The sequence below is a fragment of the Rattus norvegicus genome, chromosome 14 (genome assembly GCF_021556685.1).
Source record: "Rattus norvegicus strain SHRSP/BbbUtx chromosome 14, alternate assembly SHRSP_T2T, whole genome shotgun sequence".
NCBI classification, from domain to species: Eukaryota; Metazoa; Chordata; class Mammalia; order Rodentia; family Muridae; genus Rattus; species Rattus norvegicus.
Window position 1 is genome coordinate 107,891,229 of NC_141547.1, and position 19,363 is coordinate 107,910,591.

A 19,363-nucleotide genomic window follows, 5' to 3' on the forward strand; every position below is an offset into this window, starting at 1 on the left:
AAAGAACACACCCTGGGGGGCAAGCACTTGTGCAGTTCAAGCAAAATGAATGGAGATGGGGTACTCTGAGATCAGGCCAGCTTTCTGGAAAGTCTTGTGCACTCTTAATTTTAACTGCACGGTGAATTTTGGATTTCCTTGCTCCTAGTTTTAGAATCGAAACAGGTACATGCTTTCAATAAACAGTGGTTGAATGAGCGAGTTGAGTGGGTGAACACAACAGAGTCTGTTGCCTTTAAACAGACACCTTTACTTGTAAGGAGATGTTGTTTACCTACCTTTTTTAAGTTTTCGTACTGCCAGCATGCGGTGCTGGGAGGATAATTCCCAGATCCGAAGTGTTTTGTCATCACTTACTGTGGCACAGATGGGCAGGAGAGGGTGTGCTGCCAGCCCCCACACTTCCCCTTCCATGTGTCCCTGTGAGAGAGGAAACAAAACAAAGTAAACCCATGCATTCTGCCCAGCCCCTCTTCAGCCTGTGCTGAGTGAGAGCACCTCAGGCTGAGAGCGCCTCAGGCTGAGAGCGCCTCAGGCAGGTGAACACAAGAATAAACAGCCCCTTTCAGGCAAGATGAGCGCACTACATCATTTCTTTTCTTTTTTTTTTTTTTTATTAACTTGAGTGTTTCTTATTTACATTTCGAGTGTTATTCCCTTTCCCGGTTTCCAGGCAAACATCCCCCTAATCCCTCCCCCTCCCCTTCTTTATGGGTGTTCCCCTCCCCACCCTCCCCCCATTACTGCCCTCCCCCCAACAATCACGTTCACTGGGGGTTCAGTCTTAGCAGGACCAAGGGCTTCCCCTTCCACTGGTGCTCTTACTAGGATATTCATTGCTACCTATGAGGTCAGAGTCCAGGGTCAGTTCATGTATAGTCTTTAGGTAGTGGCTTAGTCCCTGGAAGCTCTGGTTGATTGGCATTGTTGTTCATAAGGGGTATCGAGCTCCTTCAAGCTCTTCAAGTTCTTTCTCTGATTCCTTCAACAGGGGTCCCGTTCTCAGTTCAGTGGTTTGCTGCTGGCATTCGCCTCTGTATTTGCTGTATTCTGGCTGTGTCTCTCAGGAGCGATATACATCCGGCTCCTGTCGGCCTGCACTTCTTTGCTGCATTCATCTTGTCTAATTGGATGGCTGTATATGTATGGGCCACATGTGGGGCAGGCTCTGAATGGTGTTCCTTCTGTGTCTGTTTTAATCTTTGCCTCTCTATTCCCTGCCAAGGGTATTCTTGTTCCCCTTTTAAAGAAGGAGTGAAGCATTCACATTTTGATCATCTGTCTTGAGTTTCATTTGTTCTAGGCATCTAGGGTAATTCAAGCATTTGAGCTAATAGCCACTTATCAGTGAGTGCAAACCATGTATGTCTTTCTGTGTTTGGGTTAGCTCACTCAGGATGATATTTTCCAGTTCCAACCATTTGCCTACGAATTTCATAAAGTCGTTGTTTTTGATAGCTGAGTAATATTCCATTGTGTAGATGTACCACATTTTCTGTATCCATTCCTCTGTTGAAGGGCATCTGGGTTCTTTCCAGCTTCTGGCTATTATAAATAAGGCTGCAATGAACATAGTGGAGCACGTGTCTTTTTTATATGTTGGGGCATCTTTTGGGTATATGCCCAAGAGAAGTATAGCTGGATCCTCAGGCAGTTCAATGTCCAATTTTCTGAGGATCCTCCAGACTGATTTCCAGAATGGTTGTACCAGTTTGCAATCCCACCAACAATGGAGGAGTGTTCCTCTTTCTCCACATCCTCGCCAGCATCTGTTGTCCCCTGAGTTTTTGATCTTAGCCATTCTCACTGGTGTGAGGTGAAATCTCAGGGTTGTTTTGATTTGCATTTCCCTTATGACTAAAGATGTTGAACATTTCTTTAGGTGTTTCTCTGCCATTCGGCATTCCTCAGCTGTGAATTCTTTGTTTAGCTCTGAGCCCCATTTTTTAATAGGGTTATTTGTTTCCCTGCGGTCTAACTTCTTGAGTTCTTTGTATATTTTGGATATAAGGCCTCTATCTGTTGTAGGATTGGTAAAGATCTTTTCCCAATCTGTTGGTTGCCGTTTTGTCCTAACCACAGTGTCCTTTGCCTTACAGAAGCTTTGCAGTTTTATGAGATCCCATTTGTCGATTCTTGATCTTAGAGCGTAAGCCATTGGTGTTTTGTTCAGGAAATTTTTTCCAGTGCCCATGTGTTCCAGATGCTTCCCTAGTTTTTCTTCTATTAGTTTGAGTGTGTCTGCTTTGATGTGGAGGTCCTTGATCCACTTGGACTTAAGCTTTGTACAGGGTGATAAGCATGGATCGATCTGCATTCTTCTACATGTTGACCTCCAGTTGAACCAGCACCATTTGCTGAAAATGCTATCTTTTATCCATTGGATGGTTTTGGCTCCTTTGTCAAAAATCAAGTGACCATAGGTGTGTGGGTTCATTTCTGGGTCTTCAATTCTATTCCATTGGTCTATCTGTCTGTCTCTGTACCAATACCATGCAGTTTTTATCACTATTGCTCTGTAATACTGCTTGAGTTCAGGGATAGTGATTCCCCCTGAAGTCCTTTTATTGTTGAGGATAGCTTTAGCTATCCTGGGTTTTTTGTTATTCCAGATGAATTTGCAAATTGTTCTGTCTAACTCTTTGAAGAATTGGATTGGTATTTTGATGGGGATTGCATTGAATCTGTAGATCGCTTTTGGTAAAATGGCCATTTTTACTATATTAATCCTGCCAATCCATGAGCATGGGAGATCTTTCCATCTTCTGAGGTCTTCTTCAATTTCCTTCTTCAGTGTCTTGAAGTTCTTATTGTACAGATCTTTTACTTGCTTTGTTAAAGTCACTCCGAGGTACTTTATATTATTTGGGTCTATTATGAAGGGTGTCGTTTCCCTAATTTCTTTCTCGGCTTGTTTCTCTTTTGTATAGAGGAAGGCAACTGATTTATTTGAGTTAATTTTATACCCAGCCACTTTGCTGAAGTTGTTTATCAGCTTTAGTAGTTCTCTGGTGGAACTTTTGGGATCACTTAAACATACTATCATATCATCTGCAAATAGTGATATTTTGACTTCTTCTTTTCCGATCTGTATCCCCTTGACCTCCTTTTGTTGTCTGATTGCTCTGGCTAGAACTTCAAGAACTATATTGAATAAGTAGGGAGAGAGTGGGCAGCCTTGTCTAGTCCCTGATTTTAGTGGGATTGCTTCAAGTTTCTCTCCATTTAGTTTAATGTTAGCAACTGGTTTGCTGTATATGGCTTTTACTATGTTCAGGTATGGGCCTTGAATTCCTATTCTTTCCAGGACTTTTATCATGAAGGGGTGTTGAATTTTGTCAAATGCTTTCTCAGCATCTAATGAAATGATCATGTGGTTTTGTTCTTTCAGTTTGTTTATATAATGGATCACGTTGATGGTTTTCCGTATATTAAACCATCCCTGCATGCCTGGGATGAAGCCTACTTGGTCATGGTGGATGATTGTTTTGATGTGCTCTTGGATTCGGTTTGCCAGAATTTTGTTGGTATTTTTGCGTCGATATTCATAAGGGAAATTGGTCTGAAGTTCTCTTTCTTTGTTGTGTCTTTGTGTGGTTTAGGTATAAGAGTAATTGTGGCTTCGTAGAAGGTATTCGGTAGTGATCCATCTGTTTCAATTTTGTGGAATAGTTTGGATAATATTGGTATGAGGTCTTCTATGAAGGTTTGACAGAATTCTGCACTAAACCCGTCTGGACCTGGGCTCTTTTTGGTTGGGAGACCTTTAATGACTGCTTCTATTTCCTTAGGAGTTATGGGGTTGTTTAACTGGTTTATCTGTTCCTGATTTAACTTCGGTACCTGGTATCTGTCTAGGAAATTGTCCATTTCCTGAAGATTTTCAAGTTTTGTTGAATATAGGTTTTTATAGTAAGATCTGATGATTTTTTGAATTTCCTCTGAATCTGTTGTTATGTCTCCCTTTTCATTTCTGATTTTGTTAATTTGGACGCACTCTCTGTGTCCTCTCGTTAGTCTGGCTAAGGGTTTATCTATCTTGTTGATTTTCTCAAAGAACCAAGTTTTGGTTCTGTTGATTCTTTCTATGGTCCTTTTTGTTTCTACTTGGTTGATTTCAGCTCTGAGTTTGATTATTTCCTGCCTTCTACCCCTCCTGGGTGTATTTGCTTCTTTTTGTTCTAGAGCTTTTAGGTGTGCTGTCAAGCTGCTGACCTATGCTCTTTCCTGTTTCTTTCTGCAGGCACTCAGCGCTATGAGTTTTCCTCTTAGCACAGCTTTCATTGTGTCCCATAAGTTTGGGTATGTTGTACCTTCATTTTCATTAAATTCTAAAAAGTTTTTAATTTCTTTCTTTATTTCTTCCTTGACCAGGTTATCATTGAGTAGAGCATTGTTCAATTCCCAAGTATATGTGGACATTCTTCCTTGATTGTTATTGAAGACCAGTTTTAGGCCGTGGTGGTCCGATAGCACGCATGGGATTATTTCTATCTTTCTGTACCTGTTGAGGCCCGTTTTTTGACCAATTATATGGTCAATTTTGGAGAAAGTACCATGAGGAGCTGAGAAGAAGGTATATCCTTTTCTTTTAGGATAGAATGTTCTATAAATATCCGTTAGGTCCATTTGGCTCATGACTTCTCTTAGTCTGTCTACATCTCTGTTTAATTTCTGTTTCCATGATCTGTCCATTGAAGAGAGTGGGGTGTTGAAATCTCCCACTATTATTGTGTGAGGTCCAATGTGTGTTTTGAGCTTTAGTAAGGTTTCTTTTACATATGTAGGTGCCCTTGTATTTGGGGCATAGATATTTAGGATTGAGAGTTCATCTTGGTGGATTTTTCCTTTGATGAATATGAAGTGTCCTTCCTTATCTTTTTTGATGACTTTTAGTTGAAAATTGATTTTATTTGATATTAGAATGGCTACTCCAGCTTGCTTCTTCTGACCATTTGCTTGGAAAGTTGTTTTCCAGCCTTTCACTCTGAGGTAGTGTCTGTCTTTGTCTCTGAGGTGTGTTTCCTGTAGGCAGCAGAATGCAGGGTCCTCATTGCGTATCCAGTTTGTTAATCTATTTCTTTTTATTTGGGAGTTGAGCCCATTGATGTTGAGAGATATTAAGGAATAGTGATTATTGCTTCCCGTTTTATTCATATTTGGATGTGAGGTTATGTTTGTGTGCTTTCATTCTCTTTGTTTTGTTGCCAAGACGATTAGTTTCTTGCTTCTTCTAGGGTATAGCTTGCCTCCTTATGTTGGGCTTTATCATTTATTATCCTTTGTAGTGCTGGATTTGTAGAAAGATATTGTGTAAATTTGGTTTTGTCATGGAATATCTTGGTTTCTCCATCTATGTTAATTGAGAGTTTGCAGGATACAGTAACCTGGGCTGGCATTTGTGTTCTCTTAGGGTCTGTATGACATCAGTCCAGGATCTTCTGGCCTTCATAGTTTCTGGCGAGAAGTCTGGTGTGATTCTGATAGGTCTGCCTTTATATGTTACTTGACCTTTTCCCCTTACTGCTTTTAATATTCTTTCTTTATTTTGTGCATTTGGTGTTTTGACTATTATGTGACGGGAGGTGTTTCTTTTCTGGTCCAATCTATTTGGAGTTCTGTAGGCTTCTTGTATGCCTATGGGTATCTCTTTTTTTAGGTTAGGGAAGTTTTCTTCTATGATTTTGTTGAAGATATTTACTGGTCCTTTGAGCTGGGAGTCTTCACTCTCTTCTATACCTATTATCCTTAGGTTTGATCTTCTCATTGAGTCCTGGATTTCCTGTATGTTTTAGACCAGTAGCTTTTTCCGCTTTACATTATCTTTGACAGTTGTGTCAATGATTTCTATGGAATATTCTGCTCCTGAGATTCTCTCTTCCATCTCTTGAATTCTGTTGGTGAGGCTTGTATCTACAGCTCCTTGTCTCTTCTTTTGGTTTTCTATATCCAGGGTTGTTTCCATGTGTTCTTTCTTGATTGCTTCTATTTCCATTTTTAATTCCTTCAATTGTTTGATTGTGTTTTCCTGGAATTCCTTCAGGGATTTCTGCGATTCTTTCAGGGATTTTTGCGATTCCTCTCTGAAGGCTTCTACTTGTTTATTAATGTTTTCCTGTGTTTCCCTAAGGGAGTTCTTCACGTCTTTCTTGAAGTCCTCCAGCATCATGATCAAATATGATTTTGAAACTAGATCTTGCTTTTCTGGTGTGTTTGGATATTCCATGTTTGTTTTGGTGGGAGAATTGGGCTCCGATGGTGCCATGTAGTCTTGGTTTCTGTTGCTTGTGTTCCTGTGCTTGCCTCTCGCCATCAGATTATCTCTAGTGTTACTTTGTTCTGCTATTTCTGACAGTGGCTAGACTGTCCTATAAGCCTGTGTGTCATGAGTGCTGTAGACCTGTTTTCCTCTCTTTCAGTCAGTTATGGGGACAGAGTGTTCTGCTTTCGGGTGTGTAGTTTTTCCTCTCTACAGGTCTTCAGGTGTTCCTGTGGGCCTGTGTCTTGAGTTCACCAGGCAGCTTTCTTGCAGCAGAAAAGTTGGTCTTACCTGTGGTCCCGAGGCTCAAGTTCGCTCGTGGGGTGCTGCCCACGGGCTCTCTGCAGAGGCAGCAACCAGGAAGACCTGTGCCGCCCCTTCCGGGAGCTTCAGTGCACCAGGGTTCCAGATGGCCTTTGGTGTTTTCCTCTGGTGTCCGAGATGTGTGCACAGAGAGCAGTCTCTTCTGGTTTCCCAGGCTTGTCTGCCTCTCTGAAGGTTTAGCTCTCCCTCCCACGGGATTTGGGTGCAGAGAACTCTTTATCCAGTCTGTTTCCTTCAGGTTCTGGTGGTGTCTCAGGCAGGGGTCATGCCGCTCCTGGGCCCTCCCCCACGGGAGCCCAGAGGCCTTATACAGTTTCCTCTTGGGCCAGGGATGTGGGCAGGGGTGGGCAGTGTTGGTGGTCTCTTCCGCTCTGCAGCCTCAGGAGTGCCCACCTGATCAGGCGGTGAGGTCTCTTTCCCACAGGGTCTGGGAGCAGAGAGCTGTTGCGGGCCGGGATCCGCGGGCGTGGGACCTCCAGCAAACACAGGACGTGCCTGGTCCTAGATGAACTCTGCCTCTGTGTGTCCCGATCTCACCAGGCAGCTCTCTTGCAGCAGACAAGTTGGTCTTACCTGTGGTCCCGAGGCTCAAGTTTGCTCGCGGGGTGCTGCCCATGGGCTCTCTGCAGCGGCAGCAACCAGGAAGACCTGTGCCGCCCCTTCCGGGAGCTTCAGTGCACCAGGGTTCCAGATGGCCTTTGGTGTTTTCCTCTGGCATCCGAGATGTATGTACAGAGAGCAGTCTCTTCTGGTTTCCCAGGCTTGTCTGCCTGTCTGAAGGTTCAGCTCTCCCTCCCACGGGATTTGGGTGCAGAGAACTGTTTATCCGGTCTGTTTCCTTCAGGTTCTGGTGGTGTCTCAGGCAGGGGTCCTGCCGCTCCTGGGCCCTCCCCCACGGGAGCCCAGAGGCCTTATACAGTTTCCTCTTGGGCCAGGGATGTGGGCAGGGGTGGGCAGTGTTGGTGGTCTCTTCCGCTCTGCAGCCTCAGGAGTGCCCACCTGATCAGGCGGTGAGGTCTCTTTCCCACAGGGTCTGGGAGCAGAGAGCTGCTGCGAGCCGGGATCCGCGGGCGTGGGACCTCTGGCAAACACAGGACGTGCCCCGCACTACATCATTTCTTATGTATGAGCTTTAAGCTAGGTGTTCCTGAGACAAATCATTCAGAAAGCAAAGCATAGGACTCCCTGCGTATGGGTTTAAAGCACGGAAGACATTTTCCCTCCTAGCAATGAATATCCAGGTAAGTGGTGAACTTTCCTCCCCTCACCCTTGTTTTGTATCTGTGTGCACATAAGGATGATGAACTGCACAGTGTTTCTGTACTTTGTGTGTCGAGGCCGAGGTTAACATTGGCTGTCTTCTTTAATCACCCTTGATCTTTTGTTTTGAAAAGGGCCCCTCAGTGATTTAGCAAGGCTATCTGACCAATGAACTCCAGGGAAACACCGGTCTCTGCCCACCTCCAGCCCCCCGCCTTGGAGTTAGAGATGAATGTCACTACACCTAGATTTTTAAGTGGGTACTGGAATCCAAATTTAGGTACTTTATGCTTGCACAACAAGCACTTCACCAACTGAGAAATCTCCCTAGTTCCTTATCCTGCTTTAACTGCATAAACACACCACATTGTGGTAAAACTACTTAATCCCACTGACCCTAACTACTGCCCTCTATGAATCCATACTCTAAAGTGTAGGTGCCACCCTGCTTTGTCATTGAACTAGACAGCAATATTCCTGTTTATACACTTGCAGTCCTTTTTTTTTTTTTTTTTTTTTTATTAACTTGAGTATTTCTTATATACATTTCGAGTGTTATTCCCTTTCCCGGTTTCCGGGCAAACATCCCCCTCCCCCCTCCCCTTCCTTATGGGTGTTCCCCTCCCAACCCTCCCCCCATTGCCGCCCTCCCCCCATAGACTAGTTCACTGTGGGTTCAGTCTTAGCAGGACCCAGGGCTTCCCCTTCCACTGGTGCTCTTACTAGGATATTCATTGCTACCTATGGGGTCAGAGTCCAGGGTCAGTCCATGTATAGTCTTTAGGTAGTGGCTTAGTCCCTGGAAGCTCTGGTTGCTTGACATTGTTGTACTTTTGGGGTCTCGAGCCCCTTCAAGCTCTTCCAGTTCTTTCTCTGATTCATTCAACGGGGGACCTATTCTCAGTTCAGTGGTTTGCTGCTGGCATTCGCCTCTGTATTTGCTGTATTCTGGCTGTGTCTCTCAGGAGCGATCTACATCCCGCTCCTGTTGGTCTGCACTTCTTTGCTTCATCCATCTTGTCTAATTGGGTGGCTGTATATGTATGGGCCACATGTGGGGCAGGCTCTGAATGGGTGTTCCTTCAGTCTCTGTTTTAATCTTTGCCTCTCCCTTCCCTGCCAAGGGTATTCTTTTTCCTCATTTAAAGAAGGAGTGAAGCATTCACATTTTGATCATCCGTCTTGAGTTTCGTTTGTTCTAGGGATCTAGGGTAATTCAAGCATTTGGGCTAATAGCCACTTATCAATGAGTGCATACCATGTATGTCTTTCTGTGATTGGGTTAGCTCACTCAGGATGATATTTTCCAGTTCCAACCATTTGCCTACGAATTTCATAAACTCGTTGTTTTTGATAGCTGAGTAATATTCCATTGTGTAGATGTACCACATTTTCTGTATCCATTCCTCTGTTGAAGGGCATCTGGGTTCTTTCCATTTTCTGGCTATTATAAATAAGGCTGCGATGAACATAGTGGAGCACGTGTCTCTTTTATATGTTGAGGCATCTTTTGGGTATATGCCCAAGAGAGGTATAGCTGGATCCTCAGGCAGTTCAATGTCCAATTTTCTGAGGAACCTCCAGACTGATTTCCAGAATGGTTTTACCAGTCTGCAATCCCACCAACAATGGAGGAGTGTTCCTCTTTCTCCACATCCTCGTCAGCATCTGCTGTCACCTGAGTTTTTGATCTTAGCCAATCGCACTGGTGTGAGGTGAAATCTCAGGGTTGTTTTGATTTGCATTTCCCTTATGACTAAAGATGTTGAACATTTCTTTAGGTGTTTCTCAGCCATTCGGCATTCCTCAGCTGTGAATTCTTTGTTTAGCTCTGAGCCCCATTTTTTAATAGGGTTATTTGTTTCCCTGCGGTCTAACTTCTTGAGTTCTTTGTATATTTTGGAAATAAGGCCTCTATCTGTTGTAGGATTGGTAAAGATCTTTTCCCAATCTGTTGGTTGCCGTTTTGTCCTAACCACAGTGTCCTTTGCCTTACAGAAGCTTTGCAGTTTTATGAGATCCCATTTGTCGATTCTTGATCTTAGAGCATAAGCCATTGGTGTTTTGTTCAGGAAATTTTTTCCAGTGCCCATGTGTTCCAAATGCTTCCCTAGTTTTTCTTCTATTAGTTTGAGTGTGTCTGGTTTGATGTGGAGGTCCTTGATCCACTTGGACTTAAGCTTTGTACAGGGTGATAAGGATGGATCGATCACTTGCAGTCCTTCAAATGCACTGGGTTTGGGTTTCTCCTGCCCCAATACTGGTGATTGAACCTAGGACCTCACACATGCTACTCAAGCGTTCTACCACTGAGCTACAGGAGGCATTTAGTCTGACTGAAAAGAAATAAACCTAAATTTCATAGGTTAAGCTCAGACTCAGTATTTGTTCATATGTCAGTGTGCCTGTGTGACAACAGTAATGGACAGAAAGCTGAAAAGTGATTATTAGCACACGTGGAGGCAACTCCTGACTGGAACAAACATCCTGACCGACTTCCCAACAGTAACTAGTATAAAACAGTGTTTAAATGTCAACACTTAACATGAAGAAAACCAATTTATCTCTCAATAACGCAACACTCAGAAGAGAGTTGCACCACACAGTAGTAATAAGTGTCGGTTAAGAAAGCTCCTGCTCAATACAGAGGCGAATGCCAGCAGCAAACCACTGAACTGAGAACAGGACCCCTGTTGAAGGAATCAGAGAAAGATCTGGAAGAGCTCGAAGGGGCTCAAGACCCCATATGTACAACAATGCCAAGCAACCAGAGCTTCCAGGGACTAAGCCACTACCTAAAGACTATACATGGACTGACCTTGGACTCTGACCTCATAGGTAGCAATGAATAGCCTAGTAAGAGCACCAGTGGAAGGGGAAGCCCTGGGTCCTGCTAAGACTGAACCCCCAGTGAACTAGGGGTTGGGGGGAGAGCGGCAATGGGGGGAGGATGGGGAGGGGAACACCCATAAGGAAGGGGAGGGGGAGGAAACGGGAAAGGGAATAACACTCAAAATGTATATAAGAAATACTCAAGTTAATAATAATAATAAAAAAAGAAAGCTCCTGCTCAGAGCAATAGCAGGCAGACTGTACACACATCCCTGGTGGGGTTTGCAGTTGGAATGCTTTGGGGCAACAGGCGGCTTTCCAAAGGGAGATCTGGGATGCTGTCTGAGCAGAACAGTGATCTGGCAGAGGATGTGAACTTCCAAATGTACTGTGCAATTACACATCTGGGGAAAGCTGGGGCTCAGCGGCAAGGTTCTGCTCTCCATCGTTGGAACTGTGATGCATTGTAGCTGGTCTCCAGGTCACAAAAGATGGGGAATCGGTCTCTCTTAGACTGGCTCTGCTGAGAGCTTTCTACTGTTTGGTTTCAGATCCCAGGATAAGAGACTGAGGTGCACATTTTATGTATTTATAGGAGACCTGGCCTCCAGGTTCTCCCAGCTGGGCTGCCTTTTCCCCCAGAGGCTCTTCCCTATATAATCCAAACATTTCTCTCTTTCTTCCTGTCCCTCTCCCTCTTCCTCTCTCTCCATCCTCCTCCTTCTCTTCCTCTTCCTCTTCCTCTTCCTCCTCTTCCTCCTCCTCCTCCTCCTCCTCCTCCTCTTCCTCCTCCTCCTCTCTGTTCCTGCTTTCTCTCTATTCCCCTTCTCCCCCTTCTCTCATGGTGACTCCCCTGGCCTCAATCTTTGAGGCCAGTGAACTCACCTGAGAGCAGCTTCCTAATAAATCTGCGTTTAATATATTCTAATCTGGCTTGAATTGCCTCTTTTCACCAGTGGAAAAATAACCTATCATATATGTTTGCAGTCTCTTTGCAGATCTGGCTCTGTGATAATTTTAAGCCACTGGCTCAAACTGATTTGAAAACAATTATTTTCCTCAGGCTGATCACTTTAAATGCCACATGGTACAGGGACAGAGGCAGGCTAGAAGAACCTTAAATGACACAAGAAATGGACCAAGATTTGACTTCACTCATCCCTTAGGAAGCTGACCATAGAAGTGTAATGTCTCCGTTACACTGGTTTTATTCCTACTGTTGGCAATTAGGCACCTCCACAGCCTGCCCCAAGGTACCTGGAGACAATGAGGCACATCATCACCAGCTGCCCAGAGGTGACAAGTTCCCTTTGCTGCCGCATCACAAGTCCTTTTCACAATGGCCCTGATAAAAAACAGGTTTTCCTCCCTCCAGCAATTTTACTCTTCCTCTAATCAGAGGCAGCCTCTAACCCCTTCCTTTTGATAAACCTCCCTCAGTGTTATACAGTGTGATATTGTCAGAATTTGCCACTTAATTCCAGCTATTATTATTAATTACAGCTATTGCCAGAGATCCAGAAAATGGAAAGAGGTTTCCTATGTTCGGGTTTCATCTTACCTTCACTTCAAACCTTCTCTCTGTTCTTTCTGTTTCCCAACTCAGCTTCTCCTAGCTATGACATCTCTCAACCAGATGAAACTTCCACTATCTTTGATCCAACTAGTAAGCATTTTCCTTACTGTTCTCATTGGCTTCGTCAGCTTCCCCTGTTCCCCCAGCCTCTTCCTCTTCCTTTTCTCTCCTAGCTTCTCTAGACTTCTCCTCTTCCTCACCAGCTACAGGCTGTTCTGTCTGTCCCACAGGGACACCAGTTCTAAACCGCCCTCCAGCCAATCTCCTAGGCTTGGTCATGGATGACTGAAGTGGTCCAAGTTCCCTTGACCAGATCACTATCGTCACTAACAGGGAGCCCTGTGTAGTCATTATGGTATCAGGTTGACCATCTCCTTCCTTTTAGACACTGGGGTCACTTACTTGGCCCTGATGGAGTTTTGGGATCTACCTCTCAGGGTAGGGGGTAGCCTTACTAACCTTACCAGACCCCACTACTTAGTTGCATTTTTTTAGGGGTATTCCTCTCACCCATTCTTTTCTGGTAGTGCCAATGTGTCCTGTCCCCGTATTAGGAAGGAATCTTCTATCAAAAGTGGGAGCCTCTATTTCCTTTATTTCCCTCTCACTTGAACTCAAATTCTCCCACAGCCCTCTCTTCCTTCTAGCTACTCAACCTACAGCCTCTAACACATCATTTCTTTTGCTAGCCCCCTGAGATGGATCCCTGAGTCTGGGACGCCCAGAACCCCTCTATTGCTAAACACCATTCCCTCATTGTCATCTAATTACAGGACCCTACCTGGTACATCACCCAAGCTCAGTACCCTCTCTTCAGAGCCTCAGAGGACATAACCCTATCATCTCTGACCTCCTAAGGAAAAAAAATTCTCCATCCCACTTTTTCCCCTTTTAACACCCCTATACTTGAAGTTAAGAAACCCATAGAAACCTATCACCTGGTTCAAGATCTCAGGTTCCTTAACTCTGCAATGGTTCCTCTCTACCTGTTGTGGTTAACCCTCAGATGCTTCTCTCCTCAGGGACTACTTATTTCTTGGTCCTAGATCTCAAGGATGTATTCTTCTCTAGCCCTCTAGATACCCAGACACAAAACATCTTTGCCTTTACCTGGACTGACCTTGAAACCCACTTCTCTATCCAACTCACCTGGATTGTTCTACTTTAGGACTTTTGGGACAGCCCACAACTATTTGGCCAAGCCCTGGCTTCTGACCTATTCTCTTTGTCTCTTCCTAGATCTAAGCTTTTATAGTATGTTGATGACATCTTCCTCTGAAGTCTCTCTCTCTCTCTCTCTCTCTCTCTCTCTCTCTCTCTCTTTGTCTTTCTCTCTCTTTCTCTCTCTCTCTCTGGATTAGAAAAACTAACACCTCTGCTTTTCTAAATTTCATGTTTTGCTGATGCTATAGAGTCACACCTTGTATGGTACAATTGCCCACCCCTCAGGTCTCCTACTTGGAACTAATAATTACTCTGATCCACAAAGTCAGGACCTTAGATAGAAAACACCTAATTCAGTCTCCAGCAGTCCCCTCCACTAAAGAGGAGATTCTATTAATCCTAGGAATATCTTTCTTTTTTATGTTCCTGGGTTCCTCCCTTTTTCCTCTTTTCCTGCTCCTTACATAACACAGCATTAGGCCCCACCCAGCAACCTCTTCTCAAACAAGTTACTAAGCTCTTTCAAACTCTCCAACAGGCCCCAGCCTTCTAATTCCTAGAGATAACCTGTCCCTTTCTACCTATGTAACAGAAAAAAGAGGGATATGCCTTTGGGGTCCTAAGTCACCAACCAGGACCTTCTTTTGCACCCATAGCATACTTGTCATAAACATTAGACCTGGCCAATCAGAAAAGGGACCCTGCATACCTACTTTAGTAGATGCTGAACTCTTTTTTTTTTTTTTTTTGGTTCTTTTTTTTCGGAGCTGGGGACCGAACCCAGGGCCTTGCGCTTCCTAGGTAAGCGCTCTACCACTGAGCTAAATCCCCAGCCCGGATGCTGAACTCTTTATTTGAGAATCCAACAAACTAATCTTTGGGTCACCTATCACCATTGTCTCCTCTCATTACCTGTCTTAGCTCTTAACTCACAAAGGCTTACAAACTCTACCTCCCTCCAGGGTTCTTTCCCTTCAGATACCCCTAATAGAAGGCTCTACACTTTCTTTTCAATCATGCACACCTCTCAATATCTCAAGTCTTCTTCCTCGACCAAATGCTGTCCACTCCCTATCTCATTCCTGCACTGAAACCTTAGAGGAACTATCCTCTCATCTCTCACCCACATAGGAGGATATATTGCCTCAGGCCATCCATACCTGGTACACAGATGACAGCTCCTTTATATGTGAAGGAGTCCAAAGAGCTGCCTATGCTACGCTGTCAGATATGGAGGTGGCTGAGGCATGGGCTCTCCCCACCTATACCACTAATCAACAGGCCTTTCAATTGGCACAAGGAGAATCCCTAAACATCTATACAGACTCTAAGATCATGCTAAAAGCCTCCCATCTCCTCACAGCTACTGGAATTGTTCATTCCTGGATCCACCAGACAGAGAACTCTATCATCTCTAAGGGAAACAACTGAGCTGATGAGGCAGCTAGAGCTGTAGCCCTTGGGGGCCAAGACTCATTCTACCCACCACAGGACATTCTCACACTATAACGCACATCCCTCTGGCACTTGTCAGATTCTGTCCTATCTTCACCAGCTTTTTCACCCTAACAGCTAAGCCTTATTTTACTTTGTTAAATAATACCTACACTCTACCCCTGAGAACTTGCATTTCTTAACATCTATAACTGCCTCTAACAAAATCTGCCAGATGTCAGACCGCAACTCCAGGTATCATAACTCTCCTTTTCTTACCCACCAGGCTAGAGGTTCCCTCCCTGGAACCAACTTTACCCACATGCCACTATCAAATGTGTCAAGTACCTTCTGGTCTTGGTAGACACTTTCTCAGGGTGGGCAGAAGCATTCCCCACCGCTAACAAAAAGGCTCAGATAGTCTCTGATCTCCTCCTCTGTGAGATCATCCCTTGATTTGGAATCCCAGCCTTCCTCCTGTCAGACAAAGGTCCCAAATTTACCTTTCAAGTTTCTCAAATCCTACCTAAAGCCCTAAACATCTCTTGGTATTTTCATTTTCCACACCACCCTCAGTCCTCAGGAATGAGAGACTGGTTAGAACTAACCAGTCTTTAAAAATCACCCTTGTCAAACTGTTACAGAAACTTCACCTAGATTGGGTAAAACTCCTATCACTGGCCCTTTTCACCTTCACCAACTGCTCTGACCCTGGTGTTGCCATGACCCTCTATCTTATCTGTATCACCTTCTTTGGTTTGGCAGACTGTTTAAAGGCATCCAGGACATGTTCCATACGAACATTATTAAGTTCTCTGGACTGTAACAAAACCATAACTTTCAATACCTCATCTCGACCACAGTGCCCTAAGAATCCAGAACACATCGATTCTTTGTGGTACTCAGGTGCGTCATCTTCTACGTGCCAGCTGATGAGGAATTTGCACACTGGTGTTTCTCTTCCCTAAATTAGGGGTAATACATAGACAGAAGCTCCTACCAATCTTAGCTGGGGACTCAATAGCCATGTAGCATAACAAAAGGGCAATTCAAATACTGACCCTCCTGGCCACTGCAGGAATAACCACAAGTGTTGTCATAGGTCTAGCCGCCTCCCTAATCTTGAACCATCAGTTCTCTTCCAGTTTATCCAGGACCTCCAGCAAGTAGGTAGCAGTGGCACTTCAAAACCAATGAGGACTAGACCTTCTTACAGCTGAAGAAGGCAGCCTTTGCCTTTTTCTCCAAGAAGAGTGCTGTTTCTATGTCAACCAGTCAGATATAATAAAGAACAAAATCCAACAACTCCAAATGCCTCTGATCCCTAGGCCTTTGAAAACCCTATATGGAAATGGACACTGCCCTTCCTGACTGTTTCTCCTCCTCTTCTTCTTCCTTCCTCCTCCTCCTCCTCCTCCTCCTCCTCCTCTTCCTCCTCCTCTTCCTTTTCTTCCTCTTCTTCTCATTTCTCTGCTTTTATTATTGGACCCTGTTTCACCAACCTCTTCTCCACATTCCTCCAATGACTAATCCCAAAAATTTTCAACCAGTTCCTCTTACGGGATTACAGAGGAGCCCAATGCCCACAACTATTGAATGTATCCCAGGGGTGAGGGTCAACTGCACCCCAAAACTGATAGTGCCCTTGGACAGCAGGAAGCAGTTTTAAAAAGCTGCAGTCCCTATCCCTACCTCACCATCATGCCCCTTTTAATTCTTCTCTTTATGATAAGAAAAAGAATGTTGGCAATCAGTCACCTCCTCAGCCAGCCCCCAAGGGACCCAGTAACACATCATCACTATCTGCCCAGAGGCGATACATTCTTATCGTCTCTCCCATCTCATGTCCTCCTCTGCATGCACCATGGCCCAAATAAAAAACTTCATTTCCCTTCCCCCAACCTTTTCTTTCCTTCCTGCACCCAGGAGTAACCTCTGTGCCCCTTCTTTTTGATAAACCTCCTTCATGAGAACTGTTCCATCACCAGTTGTGCACAGTGGGGTTATCAAAATCTGGTACATGCTGCTGGTTCTCCTAGCTCCCAAAGTAGCTGCCTTTCTCTTCAACAACAACAACAACAACAACAACAACAACAACAACACACACACACACACACACACACACACACACACTGCAAGTGCATCAGAATTCATTCAAAAATGGAAAAGAAGTTCTGAACTTGCCCACAATAGGGTAGCTAATGGTTTTACATCCTAGTGGCTGTCTTCTCTCCAAACAGGACTATGGGTCTTGATGGAGAAGATAGCCCTTATTCTACCATGACTACTAGAAGCATAGGGAGACCTTGGGAACCACAAGGATTAACCGAACACAAATACTGAGTTTACCTAGAAAGGAAGAGCAAATATGAGAGGGATCAGAAGAGGAAGGTGCTGAGGGGAATGAAGGGGATGAAGGTACTGAAGGAAAGGGGGTATGAGGGCCTCCTGTTCACAGATGAATACTGGAAAATACAGGAATGTTAAGCAGGTAGTTATCTCTTCAATGATAAACTTCTTTCCACCCAGAAGTCAGGGAGTAGATGTTGTTAATAGCCTGGTGATTCCCTGCTATTAGAGCCAGGCTTCACCTGAATTACCTGGACTCCCCCTAAGCACTGTTTCTCTGTCAATAGAATCCATTCTTACTAAAGAGGTCCTGGTACTTTGCAAAAGAGTTTACTATTATGCTTGTTACAAATACTTCCTCCAAGACCCTTATCCCGAGCACTGTTTCTCAGCCAATAGAACCCATTCATAAGGAAGAGATCACGGATACTTTGCAAAGAAATCTCTGTAGTCAGGTCTTAAGCTTTGTTGTAATAATTGTTACAAGGAAACCTTTTCCCCCCAAAGTTGTACTGCACTTAAATACATCAAAAATAATTGCTCAGGTCAGATTCTAGAAGTTTGAAGTAGCCCAGCTTACTAAGTGACCAGATTTCCTTCTTGCCTCTGGTGGATCATTTCTCTGTCAGCTGCAGCATTTGCGGGGACCCCCACAGAAAGGGACAGAATGATTCACATGTGAGGTGAGAGGATGGAAGGAAACTGACAATGTAGGCTTAAGTGGAACCACTAGCTCAGGGGATTGCACCTTCCCGTAGTGTCCACTTCCTGTAGTGTCCACTTCCCGTAGAGTCAGACAAATAAGGAGCAGCCTAAGAGTGGTAAAAGGGGGGTTGGGTTCTGGCTCTTGGGTTCTTAGCATATGGCTGTGGGAAATGTAGTGGGTTTTAGTCCCTGACCTATTGGACAACTCTACCAATTAAATCTCTCCTGAAAATAAATGTCCAACCCATGGTAGGCAGTACTCAATAGACCACAGCAGAAATTACTTTCAGAATTAAGCAGAAGTAAACAAATAAAGAACACAATGGTAAAAGCCCAAAGTGAAAAGCCCTTATTATCAAGTTTAAAGTATATTTAAATAAAATTGCCCCAGCTAGTTTATAATATTTTATACCATTAGAAGGGTTTGCACTAATTTAAATTATAGTCTAAAAACTCCAAAAACTTAGAAATGCAGCATTTATGGAAAAAAGTTTAATTTCCAAACATTTTCAAATTTTGAGGGTTAAAATATGACTTTCTATAATATTAAATAAGTTATGGCCAAAAAGAGAAAGAAATTAGTTTGGAAAGGACCAAGAGAAGCACACCGAGAACAAAGATTTTTTTCTTGGATAGTTTATGCATTACATTTCAAATGTTATCCTCTTTCTCCCCTTTCCCATACCCCTTCTCCCCTCTCCCTGCTTCTATTAAATGTCACCACTCCCACCTATCCACTCCTACCACCTCAATGCTCTAGCATTCCTGTACACTGGGGATATGGGCCTTCTCGGGACTAAGGGATTTTCTTCCTATTGATGCTGGACAATGCTATCCTCTGCTACATACATGGCTGGAGCCATGTGTCCCTCCATGTGTGCTCAATGGTTGGTGGTTTGGTCCCTGGGGGCTCTGGTGGTGTCTAGTTGGTTGATCTTGTTGTCACAGGCAATATGAAGCTCAAGAAGAAAAAAGACCAAAATGTGAATGTTTCAGTCCTTCTTAGAAGGGAGAACAAAATACTCACAGGAGGAAATACAGGGACAAAGAGTAGAGCAGGGACTGAAGAAAAGGTCATCCAGAGACTGCCCCACCTGGGGAAGCATTCCATATGCTGCCACCAAACCCAGTCACTATTGGTGATGCCAAGAAGTGCTTGCTGACAGGAGCCTGATATGGATGTCTCCTGAGAAGCTCTGCCAGTGCCTTACTGATACAGTTGAGGATGCTTGCAGCTAACCATTGGACTAAGCTCGGGGACCCCAGTGGAGAAGTTAAAGGACTAAAGGGGCTAGAGGGGTTTGTGTAATCCCATAGGAAGAACAATAATATCAATGAACAAAGATATCTTAAGGGGCTGTCTACAGCACAGATCCCACTGGGTCTGCACGATTAGATGTAGAGATTTCAGGTTTGTCTTAATCCGATGTTTTTAAAAAGAGGGTTTATTCTCTGTCTCT

General features: G+C 44.2%; 1 protein-coding gene across 2 annotated transcripts in view; it reads right to left on the reverse strand.

The window, feature by feature from the left end:
- Eml6 (EMAP like 6) overlaps window positions 1–19,363 on the reverse strand; it is a 306,117-nt gene that overhangs the window by 56,205 nt on the left and 230,549 nt on the right. For both annotated transcript variants that reach the window (XM_087583666.1, NM_001446977.1), the window contains 1 exon segment: window positions 279–420. In XM_087583666.1, coding sequence (XP_087439792.1) covers window positions 279–420 — 142 coding nt within the window.